General features: G+C 43.0%; 1 protein-coding gene across 1 annotated transcript in view; it reads left to right on the forward strand.

Annotated features, from left to right (window-relative positions):
- Positions 1 to 2,200: 2,200 nt before the first annotated feature.
- TGFA (transforming growth factor alpha) overlaps positions 2,201 to 12,919 on the forward strand; it is a 128,757-nt gene continuing 118,038 nt past the window's right edge. Inside the window, exon 1 of the mRNA XM_030035941.1 lies at positions 2,201 to 2,367. Within this exon, the coding sequence (XP_029891801.1) occupies positions 2,294 to 2,367 (74 nt within the window). The 5' untranslated portion in view covers positions 2,201 to 2,293. The remainder of the gene's footprint in view (positions 2,368 to 12,919) is intronic.

The raw sequence follows: 12,919 nt of genomic DNA on the forward strand, positions 1-12,919 counted from the left end.
GGAAGGGTGCTCCTAGCCCTAAAGCTTTCATTACGTTGCAGATTCTCCAAAGTTGTGTTGCCGATACCGAGAAAGCGTGTCTGTGTAAGAATCAAATCATACTTGGGATTTTCAGTTTATATAGGTGATTGTCAGCTTAAAGCTTTAAAGGGCTTAGTTAGATGAGGATTTATTAAGATGCGCTGTTAGTACATGGGGGGGTTAACTCACATATGTGGTTTTTCCTCTGTTGACTAGAAGCTGAATGAGATGTATTTATTCCCATCATAGATATGCATAATTTTAAAATCGAGGCAATTTTGCTAAGATAAAACTGGAATTGCCTGTGCCCTGGTGTCAGTTTCCTCAGACAAACTGAAAGCACTGGATCCTAATGAGGTGCTCCAAGAGGTCTGCTGGTATCTCTGCGATCAGGGAGACATCCAGTGAACCTGGTTTTTCTCTTTTCAACAGCTGAGCAGATGCATCTTGCCCTTACCGACCTAAAACGGTCAGAACAGAATGATCAGGCTTCCGCTCTGGACTGTGGATACCCTGCGGAGGGAACTGCTTGTCCTTATTTAAAAGGTCTTCACAGCTTGGTCCTGCTTGCGCTGTCACCTCTTATGCTCTGCCCAGTCATTCACCCACGCCCTTCCCAACCCACGTGCCGGCCTTTCTCAGCAGCCCAATTTCTCCATAAATGCTTTTGTCCTCTCTGCAAAGACCCCTTGCAGCGATCCAAAAACCCACGCCACCTTCTTCCTTCTGCTCTCTCCTGACAGCGCTGTGATGGTGCCTGGTTCAGCGTTCTCACGTCTGCAGTCCGCAGGTGGGTGAGGAAGACTTTGGCCCCACAGCGGTGAGCGTAGCTTGCGTAGGGCTGCCCGAGCTGGCTTTGAACTACCCAACCGGGATACCGATAGCCGCCCGTGCGCAGCAGCAGACCTCACACAGGAGACGAGGTCGTTATCCGAGCTCTTAGCTCCTCGTTGCCTACCACACTGGCTTTGAACAAGTCTGGGTGAGGTGCCGGTACGCTCTAGATGCAGCATAGCTGTGCTTGCTCAGCCAGAGGATGAGTAGCGGAATTAGAGCCCTTTGGGTTTCGCTGCTTAGCATCGGTGTGGTATTGCAATCCCTGACTCTCCTCACAAAACCCTAAAGCTTGGCCAGAATTGTGACATCTTTTTCTTCACACAGTCTATGGCTATTTTCCATGATGACAGGGTCAACAATTCTTCTACAGGTGGAACCGGGGGCTTCTGGGCCTTTTTCTGGGTTGACCTTTTCATGCATCAGTAAAGGGGATGAAGCTGTAGTGAGAATCTAAGTGCAAGTGATGACGAAGCAGCTGGCCGGCTCTGCCTGCTTGAAACACTGAAAATAATTGTTGTTACCTTGTTCTTCTCACCCCAACTGTCTGTTGATTGGTTTTAGCCCTTATCTCCTCTTTTCATGCATTTAGGCTGTAAGCTCTTTAAAACCAGGACCATCTCTTCCCACATGGAAGGGTGGAAGGGAAGGATGCGTGCAAAGTAGACACGATAACGCAGTCGTAGTCTTCCAGTGAAACCTGATCACCTGCGATGTGATATACAAGCAAATGTGTTGCTTCAGCGTGTTTAATGATGTTCGGGAGGATGCTATACAGAAAATAATGACAATGTTCTTGAACACCAGGATGCTTTTAAAACACTGGAACATGCAGTGCAGCTGCCTCCCCACCAGGAGCCACTGGCAATCTGACTTAATTAACAGATCCCTTCACGTTTTACAGCAGGGATGTTGTTTTGTAGAAAAGCAGCATCCTTAGTGCTAGGGAGAGTGGTGCCTCAGCACCACAGAGACAAGCAGCAATCTGGATTTTGCTTCGGAGGCTTTTAGAAACAAGCAGCTCTGATTAGCTTATTGCCGGCCCAGCCAAAATAATAATTCATCAGGCTTGGAAAGCTCTGTTAAGGAGGAAGACAGGAGGAGCTTCTCGTTTCACAGGTGTGCTGGAGGACGGGCAGTTATTTCATAACAGAGAATGGCAGCCTAGACGCCACGGTGATGGGTGGGGTAGATCCTGCCCTGATTTAGATGGCAAGGGTGGACTTACATGATTATCCTCAGCTGAGTGGCAGCTCCTGTTTTGACTGGTTCTGTCAGGAAAGCGTGCTCTATCTGATCATGTAAATGAGTTTTTTCTCACCAAATGCAAACAAGATCGAGATTATAGCAATAAAGTTCATTAAGAACTAAAGAGCAGAACCATGCTAGAGGGACTGTGCCAATACCTGTCCAAGACAACCCACAGTCTAAAGATGAGATGCAGTCTAGAGATGAAAGAAGCAGCAGAGTTGTGGAGCAATGGGGTTTTTTACTTGAAAGAGAGAAACTAAGGTAAGAATAGACCTGTTTGTGCCTGTGTTCAGGAAGGGACTCTTATGTACTGCTCTGCAGTGCTTGTTTAATCAATGTGACAGTAGTGTGGGAATGGGTAGCCAAAATTACAGCATGAGAAGTTCCTATGGGGGACTTGTTGAGTGTCTGGTTGCGCTCCCATCATAGGTGAGGGCTGGGATTCCAGTGCGATGGGGAAGACGGCAGAGAAAATGAAAAGGTGACACTGGAAGATGTTGAGCTACAGCACAGTACCTATTAACCCAGAAGACATCTATTTTTATTGAAGGAAAAAAATGACATATCTTCCTTAGCTTTACAGAGCTGTATGTCAATTCTTGCTCAAAGGTGAGAAGGTTGCCCAGAAGAATCATTGGCAGCTGGTAGCATAATGGGAAGGTAGCCAGTTGATATCACGCTGGGTGAACCACTTGAGAAGCCCTGGCATTTGTGCAATGGCATCTGCTTATGCAGCCCATCAAAAGGTACCAGATGCTGTCTGTGCAGTAATAGCTTCTCTGGTTTGGCATTTGTGTCCTACAATTTACAGCTCTGCCTCACAAATGTTGGGAGGGGACAATCCCACGCTGATGAGAAGAAACTCAGCTCAGCTAGGTGATCTCGGTGTGAAAGTGTTATGTCTTGATCCCAGGTAAACTCTCTCCCCATCTACGGAGCACCCGGAGATCTCTAGAGTTTCCTGACATCGCTTTCACGTCTTCAGGATTCTCATGACCTCAGCACGTTGGACCATTTAAGTTTGGGGGGAATTATCTTTTTTTTCGTAGATCTTGCACATAGGGAAGTGGACTGATTTACTGGACAGCTTGTGTGAACTCAGCCCTTGTCATCTACGTTTGCCTCCATCATCTTAAGTTTTAGTGGCAAATTTGAAGAGATAGTCTAATGCTAATTAAAGAGGGACAAACGTGGCAAGGCTGCGTAATGGTAGCCGACTTGAGGTTTTGGTTGCCTTTGTGAAGGGGGAGTCACTGATTTGCCCTCTCTTCTCTTTCCCACGGTCCAAGAGTAAATATACCTGAAAAATATAGACATGCATAAGATGAAAAAAAACCCAGATATATGTCAAGATGTTTCATTAACCAAGATCAGTATCTTTCACTCATTTTAAAGATCAGGAGGACAGGGGTATATCCATTGGGATAAAATAGGTTGTTCATCATGGATTTCTTTTTTGGTTTACCCTATGAAAAAGGGCATTTGCCATACATAAAATGTGTGGGTATTGTCTCTGCTTAAAAAGTGTAGGGCAAAACCATTTGGGTTTGTACACTGACATTCCAAAGGTTGGAAAATTCAGGAGTGAGTGTAATATTTGAGTGTACTGGTCAGATATTTGTGACTTACAGTGCAAGAGTAATATTTTCCCTTTGGGATCTGATGCAGGAAACTAATATGGCTAATGAAGGACTTAGAGGGCTAATAAGCCCTAAATCAGGCTTCCCAGCCTTTTAATTATGCTGCATAATTATTGGAGATTTGCCATCAGCTTTTTAATCTGGTTGATTAATAGGTATCTTAGCCAATCCACATAGCAACCTATTTACACTTCACTGATGATTGACTATCAGTTGAAAAATTACAGAGGCATTGGCTAAGCAGAAAAAAATATCAGTCGCTTGTTTGTATGAAGCACATTTATCATATGTGTCAAACCTCAGCAGAGGTTAAGTTTGGTTTCTTGCTTTTAAGAGGTCAGGAGTTGGTCTGTTTGTCAGCTCAAGCTCCTCGAAGAGAATCTAAGACATCCTAAGTCCCTACAGAAGGGGCAAGGTGTTAGAGAAAGAGGCAGTAGTTGTCCCGGGCAAGGGAAATAGAGCTACTGCTACCATTTACAAATGCAAGCCAAAGGCAGATGAACCCTGCTTGGGATGGGATGAGAGGAAGAGGGACAGGGCTGCCTTGCTACGTGACTGCGGCTGCACCACAGAATGTATTTGGTGGTGCTAAGGGAGGGACTCCTGGTCCTTTATCTTCTCTGTCTTCTCCCCACCTTTAAATTTCTGTCCGCTACTGACCCGTTGGAGACCCTACATTTCAGCCTTTTGCAGGACTGGCGTTTAACTGGCTTTTAGGCAAGTCATTTAGAGAGTGTGTGGGCTTGTCCATACTGCCAGGGTGGGTGAACTGGCTTTCTGTAAATGAGCCTCTGGAGAGCATCGTGCTGCTCTGGGTAGACGTCTCGAGTGTCCTCGTGGATCCCTCTGCTGCTCTTAGCCCACAGCATACGCACGACTTAAAAATGAACTGGAAATTATTTTTGCATGCTTTCCAATGACCATTTTTTCCTATTTTTTTAAATAAATGTATATGCAGTTTGGAAGAATTCAGAGCAGGTGTTGAATAAACCTGCTTTTTTATGATTCTGAGTGGTACAAGGAGGGAATGCTTTTGTTTTTATATGAGAGTTCAGATGTGTTATTAGATGCAAAGCCCATTTAAAATCCGTACCTTGCCAGCAGTAGAACTCACTACTGCTTGTGCCTGATCCCTAGCTAATAGATGCTTTGATACTGCTGCTGAACTCATTTGAGCTAGGCTGCTCCGAGTGCATCTGACCCACCTTTTTTAATGGTACTGCCTGATTTCTTATTTGTATATATATTGAATTCTACTTTGAAATCACATGTGTTTTAAATTGTTGTGTAAGCTGTTTAGGGATTGCGAGAGACTAGCACATTGTGATCAAAGAGATTAGGATTTTAATACCTTCTCCACCTGTATCCCTCTTTGAACAAAGTGTGCCAAGGTAATTACATCTTGGAAAATATTTTTGTGCTGAATAATTCACTTGAAGTGGAGCATATTCACTGTGCAATTTTCTGAGCTCTCTGCACTGCTTGGATCTTGGTGGGGCTGGAGTAACGCGTTTGGCCTTTGCATAGGGATGTAATTCAGCCTTACTACTGCTAGGAGCAGCTACGTTTCATGAGCACATTTCAGTTTTCTCTAGTGGATTAGTTATTTCCATCTTTCTTGTTCACTCTAGGAGCTGGAAGTCTGTGACACAAGCTCTGTCATTCATTCTGTGATAAGCCTGGTAAACCACTCAGCATTATTTTTGACTACTGATCATGCAAGCTGTTCTGGAGCAAAAACTTCAGTGTGGATATGTTTTAAAACATTGCCGCTATGCATATTCACATATGCCATTTTAAAATTCCCCTCCCCGAGACATTTTTGGCAGTGAAAAGCCAACCACCGAAATGTTTGTAGGAAGCAAACACAAGATGTGGGCATGCAGGCAGGACTGAAATGTATCTAGTTAACCATGGCGATGAGAAAGTACGAACAGTTCCTTTTGCATTTTCTCCTTAGAGCTGGCCATCTCTAGGCTCTCCCACTTGCTTCCGAGCTTTTATGTCATGTTTTCAGCTATGGCTGAACACCAGAAGTGTTTACTCTCCCAGAACAAGGCTTATGAACTGGTAATTCCCTATTTATGTAACATCCTGTATACACAGACTTAAACAGTTGTTGATCTTTATCAACAATAAGACCAAGAGCTTCACACAGAACATGGTCATTTTAACTACTTGTTCGGGATGTTTTCAGGGGTTGTTTGTATCTCATCATCTGCCATTTGCTGGGGTGCAGATCCTCCAATAATTGTGTGTTTGGTTAATGCCCTGTAGTTCAGCTCTGTGATGCTGGTAGAGCTGAGCCCTTAGTGAAGTGATGGACAGAGTAGCGGCAGTGTTGCCCTGATCTGCAGAGCTAACTACCAAGCAAGGCTTTTATTTTCTTTTTCAAGAGTGGTTTAGATTTGTGGTCCTGGTTCCTGCCTCTATCCCTAGTTTCAACAGCTCTTTGGATAACACAGGTGAGACTTGAGACTCCCTATTCAAATGGAACCAAAATTCCAAATAAATATAATTGGCCTCCATAATGAAAATGCCTGTCAAATGTCAGCCAGAAGTGATTTTTTTTTTTTTTTAATGTCTATATTATAAACCTTGGATATAAAAGGTTGTAGCAGAAGTGCTGACAGGCTCTTAACTGTAGTGGCACAAGAACAACAGTATAATATAGTGTGACAGAGAAATAGATTTTTCCATGTACAGGATGTGTATGTTGGTAGAATAGGTTGGACCAAAATTACCACACAAAATTGATTAGATCATCATGTAATGAGAATCATAATTTTAGCAGTGGCTTTTTGACATGATCTTGACAACATAATTAACCTGGGAGATGTTGAGGCAATGAAAATAGAAAAGAAACCTGTGTAATTATTGGCAATAAAATATAAAAAATGTTGCAGAATAATAAAAAGCTTAATCTTTTGCCTTCCTAGCATATTATCGTAATTGCACCTTTTAGACCATTGCCCCAAATCCCATTGCTGTCCTAAATTTGAAACCTTTTTTGAAGAATCATATTCTGTATATTGCTTTGCATGTTCAGAATTGCAGGCAGGCTAATCGGTGGATTTTTACCACGCCTAGTTAAATTACACAGCTGTTTGGAGAATTAAGTAATGTGTATTATTAAGGAAAAGGTGAAATTAGGTAAGCAATGCTCAGTGAAGAGGAAATTATATTACTCATAACTGATGGTCTTAATGGAAATGTGTCCGTAAAGTTGCAGTATGACTTGAATTACCACTTTCAGCAGCTGAAATATGTAGCTTTTAATTACTCTGATTTAAGTCAGATAATGGATTCACGTATATTATATTCTTATTATTGTTATTTATCTCTGCTCAACATTGTAATTTTATAGAGTATCTTCATAAACCTGCCTTCTGACTGAATAAATACCTATTAATGCTCTCTAAACATACTATGCATAGGGCATTTGTTGTACAGAAAGTTGAGCAAATAACTGCCCCAAATGTTTGTTTTCACCTTCCTTCCCTCCATGTGTGCATCTCCTCCTCTGGGACAGTTTTTAGCACTGAAGGGACTCCGAGGGCTGGGAGATACACCACTTCCACTTCTCTGATAGCCCTGCAATCTCTTCAGTCACTGACACCGATATCAAGAAGGGAATTTGCAATGTACTCCATCAGTTTTGCTCAGTTCTGGTGGAAAAGAATACAGAAGATACGGATCAGTAGGACAGGATTGTTGTGTGGTCCATGCAAACTTCTGGATTTGGATTCAGAGAGGTTTGGCATCAGGTTTTCAAAGGCTTTCCCAAGGTGCCTGACTTCTTCAGCGTTTTCAGCTCTCAGATGCTGAGTAAACTATAAGACCTCTGTTAAAGACAGCGTTGAGAGCTACCACATCTTATCCATGGATAAGCCCCATCTCTTTAGTCTGTAGAAAGGATGAATCGAATTTCAATCCTACAAATGCCTCCCTTTTTAGGGGACAGACCACGTTGTGCCGTGCTGACTCATCCTTAAAATCACAGCCCTCGTACTATTTAGGAATTTAACTGCGGATGTGAAGCTGTGCTTCCCTGTGACACCCCTGAAGTAAGGACAACGAAACCTCCTCCTTAGCTTAGCAGATCAAGGGAAAGCCTTTAACAGCGGGGAGGAGCTTGAATAATATGAGGCCGGATGGGTAAGGTAGATTCGTGATGGATCTACTTCTGATCTGTTCCAGTATATGACACAGATTAAAGAGGATCTTCCTCTCTTTCCTATCCCACCCCAGATACCTGGTGTTCTTGGTGGCCTTTGGGGAAGGAGGGAGGAAAATCTAATGCAGTTCTGCCTGTGATTTGATAAGAGTATAATTCTTAAGCTGTAAGAACAACCAGCTGTCAGCAGACCTCACTGTACATGAAGTTGTAATGCAAGCTTAATCAGCTTGAAAAGTGCTGCTAGCACAATATATGCCACCTCTTCAGCCTATAAATAATTGCGAATGACTAGGCTAGCTATTTTTTAATCACGAGCACAGGGTGAAGTTAACCCCTGCATGTTGAAGCCAGCATAAGGGTGAACTGCAAAATACGGTTTCCTAGGTTGTTTTTGCTCTGGTCCTTTGCCCAACATCAAGATGCTCTAAATACCCTTTTCACACCTCTCTCTGCCTTTTGTCTGGTGATCTCAAAGCACCGCGCAGTAGGAATCAATTAAGCCTTAGAACATCCCCAGGAGGTGGACAAGGGACATCAGTTCAGCTGCTGCTGAGTGGAAAAATCACAACTGCCCAGAACAAGTCTGTAGGCAGCGGTTAGAAGGGATGCTAACCCTGTCCGGGGACCAGGGATACTGCCTCAGGAGCGGTTTTGCTAACGAACTACTCTGTGCATTTGGTCTCGGCTGCAGCAATCGGGCAGGAGGATGCAGGGGCAAGTATGAATGGAGGTGTGAGTATGTGGATTTGTGGTGTTGAATTGGTGGAGGCCGTGATGCGAAGCAGGGATAAGCCCCTGGCTCTCTGTCAGGGCAATGCCAGCCAATGTCCCCTGTCCAGTAGCATCAAGAGTGTAATACACTTCAAGCTGAAAATAACTAAGTGGGTGGGGAAACCTGTGATTAGTGGTAATGACTGACTAAAATATTGTGTATATCTACTTTATGCATTTTTTAACCATCTCATTGCTTCCCACTCTCTACTACCTGCAAAAGGTGACGGTTTAGATTGAGAACATTTGGTGGAAAAGGCTGCCGTATGGCCAGACCTTTTTAGAGCCTCTCACACAATAGGACCCGACTTCTTACTACCATTGGGCTTATTTAATAAAAATGAGTGGGTGATGAGGCATTGTGTGATGCCATTAGCAGATGATGTGCTTTGTATATGAAAAATCAGGAATTGTTGGCTCTTAAAGAAATGGAATTGGGAAAAGAAAATGAAGCTGTTGTGAAACGTGCTCCTCTGTATGTCCTTCCATCTTCCTGTGAAGGATTTGGCCTTCCTCCTTTTCTTCCAGTGTTCATGCTATGAGTCCAGAAGGAAAAGCAGGTCTTTTCCTTTCAATTTTAAGGAAAGCAATGCCCCCGTGGTTCCATTAAATCTCTAGTCTCGTTCTAGCCCAGCGGGGAGAGGTAAGCTTGGTGAGGAGAGAGGACAAGAGAAGCAATCCCGCACCCTCACCAAAGAGATGGGATGAAGATCCAATTACTTGTTTTGCAAGTTTTGCCTGGTTTTGCAATCTTTTGACTCCAGTCTCTCGTGCTGGGATCCAGCCTCTCTGCCTTTGACAGCAGCAGCAGGAGAAAGAGGCACCTGGGGAGCTGGAAATAGAGCTTAAAGCTGAATATTATATGTGTTAGCAGGAATGATAAGGTGAGGGGGTGGAAGGAAGGCATCACAGAGCCTCTCATTATATGTTGACATGGTACCTGATCTTACCATCAAAAATGTGGTTAGGGAGAGAAGGTTTTAACATAAATATGTGAGATATATACACATATATGCATTTACACATGTGTATGAATATGTGCCTATCTTTTGGGTGGGTGAGCTGCATATATCATTATTAGGGGGAGCGATCTATAAATATGTTTTGTAGTCTGTCTGCATACATTTTGCAATCCGTAAATCAGATTTTCAGTGATGTGCAATACAGCTGAATATTTGAGATAAATGCAACTTTCAAGCAATGATTTCTAAATCAAAACGAAGCATTTAAAATTCAGTGGCAGCTTTTATAAATCAGTGACCCAAGATGTAAAACCCCAAGCACTGGGATGTGTGTATTTTTAATTTCACCTTGTAAATCACAGTGGTAGGAAGCGAGAGAGAGGGAGAAAGATTGCGTTTCTTAAATGTTTATTTGTGGACGTGCCCTGTGCAGAGAAACACAAGGAGAAAGGCCGCATCGTTCCTTCAGCTAAGCTTGGATTTAACTTGAAAAACTTTGCAACAAAGCTGTGATCCCTAAGCCTGCTGAACTTGCTTTATTTTTACTTTTTCTGTTCTGTTTCCAGCTTGCAAATACAGTTTGGTAGTGGTTCAACAAACCAGTGGTTTTGTGTTTGAAGAGGGAAGTGTTCACGAGATCCCAGGTCTGCTTTAGTTCAATGCAGCCACCTGTGGAGTCAAATGCAGCTTCAGCTCTGGACTTCTCCAATTAAGGCCGTGAAGACACAGCTTTCCCTGGAGTGTAGGAGCTCATGGGGCACGGGGAGCTGTTTTGTGAAAAAAGCAATCATTCATCCTTGTGTTTGGGCTTAGCACAACGTTTTAGACGTACGCCTAGAGTGCCTGTGTGCCACAGGAGGTCTTAAGACCAAAAAATGTGGAGTTTCTCTCTCATCCCAAAGATAAATGGCCCAGCTGGCATCATGCATGGGTTTTTCTGTGGCAAAACTTCATTGATTCCGCCAGTGTAAGTGGAAGCAGGATTAGGTACTTTTCAAACACACTCCAGCTTCTGCAAACAGTATTACAAATTAATGTTTAGCAGTTTAAACAGATGAGATGCACAAACGAAAGACAAATCAGTGTCACTATTAGTTAATTGCGCAAATAGATGCCATGATCAGCGTTGGAAAAACCGGGCCAAAATTCTTCTTGTGTAACCAATATTTAGTCATAGAATATGGAAACTCAAGCGTAAACTGAATCATAGCAAGACTTTGTTATAAAATAGTTACTATATATTTCTGAATAGCAGTCTAACTAGATGTATACTGAGATTGGCAGCTGCCTTCCTTGCATATGCTGGGGAAAATTCAAAAGGTTTGGAGGTTCATTTCAGATATTCAAGTTTGTCCTTGGCTTATTTGAAGTGTGAGAATTTTTTAGGTGTATAAAACTGAGCTGTAAATTTAACAGAAGACAGATTTTGTCAGAAGATGCTGCAGTTTCCACCTCTTCCCTCATTTGGAACTAATTGGCGCAAAGAAATGACCAAAGATGAAAAGAAGAAACTTTACACAAACACAAAGATAACATTCAAAGTCCGTTTCAGTTTTGGTTTGCCTTCTGAGCCTGGGAATGGATTCATTTAGCTTGGCCTCAATACTGAGCAACTCCACAGCATGTCACACTAGGGGAGCTAATAATTCCTTTTTGTCCTAAATTCTATTAGTTTAGCATGAGCCAGAGTCCAGCTGACTTTGGGCAGGGGCTTTTGTCTTGAAATATGTTAGGCTCAATTATCCTTGAATAACAGAGATGGGACATTACCAGCCTGTTACCTCACATTGGCCTCTAACTTTGTGTGGTGTCTTTATTTTAGCATGTCTGTCTCCACAGAGAAGTAGCCGGCAGACTTTCTTGGTTCAGGTTGCCTCCTGGAAATACGCAGATTTCCAGAACATTAGCAAAATTGTGAAAGCAAATGCTCTTTTATGCACGGGGGTCTTTAGAAGAGCTTCAGAGTGTCTGCTTATTAGGTGGGATATCTGAGAAGATAGGGCAATGGAGTCCTTGAGAGCCCTGTAGCTGGTGGCTAGGAGAGCGTACGTTTTGCTTCATGTGCGGTTTCTCGTACCGCTGTCCCAACGTGCCATGCTAAGACAGGGCTGGATGGACCCTTTGGACTCTTTGACCCGATATAGCCGTTGTAATGGTTCACTAAAGCGCTAAATTTAAAGTAACTGGGGCTGCCCTGAAGGAGGGTAGTAATGTTACCACTTGAACGTTGTCTATCCTAATTTTGCGCAAATCCACCCTGTGATGCGGGATATCCAGATGGTGTCTTTTACACCTCCTCTTCACCAGCTTGGGTGTATCTTAGCACATTCTCCCTTGTCGTCCTCTCTGGCTTTGACAAGACTCAAACCCTGTTTTTTCTGTGTTTAGGTCTTGCCAGTGAAGATGGGCGAGATGTGCTTTGAAAGGCCAGAAGATGGCAATTAGTGCTATTTCAAATTAATGACCATGGTGATTAAGTGGCGCAAAGGAGGCAACAGGAGAGGGGAAAATACCTGCTTCATAAATAATGAGGTTGGGTTTTAACCATCTCTGGTTAAAATACTTTTTTTAAATGTTGTCAAGAGGCAGATAAAGGTCAAGGTGGAATACAAAGGGACTTACTTATTGTGTTTCTGGTAGTTGGTAGTAGTCCGTATGCATTAGCGGCTACTAAAGGATACTGGAAAATTGGGAAATGAAATTTCTTGCTGGTTATGGGTCCTGGCATTACTGTGAAGACCGCTGAAGTTTAGGTTATGAAATCCTCATGGTTGTGTTTCCTGGTTTGTTTGCCATTAGCAATGAGCTCTGTTACTACTATTAGAGCTGTGATACCCTGGGAACAAGCACTGACCAAACCCTGTGTTGGAGGCAGTACTGATGAACTGGTGATGGGTAACTACTTGCATCTCTTGCACTAGTGAGAATATAGCATCTAGAAAGATTGTGTGCTCGCTTTCAAGTCATGAGAGGGTATCTGTGGAAGAAACGGAGATTCAATTTCTGTTTCCTAAGTTTTCTCAAGTTCTTTCTTTTACCCAAGACCATTTTGTCATCTTAAACATTCCTGCTGAGACCTTCTAGCCTCCCTTGTTTCAGGGTAGATTCAAATGAGGCTGAATTAGAGAAGGAAGAACTGGAAACCCCGGTCAACTCAAGCTCGTGAAGAGGAAGATATTCAACAAATATCAATCTCTCCGCCCAGGCTTATGTAACAAGGAGAGCTGCTAGCTGGCTCTGAAGAGCACAAAATAGTGCAT

Source organism: Aquila chrysaetos, chromosome 13 (assembly GCF_900496995.4).
Source record: "Aquila chrysaetos chrysaetos chromosome 13, bAquChr1.4, whole genome shotgun sequence".
In the NCBI taxonomy this organism is placed as follows: Eukaryota; Metazoa; Chordata; class Aves; order Accipitriformes; family Accipitridae; genus Aquila; species Aquila chrysaetos.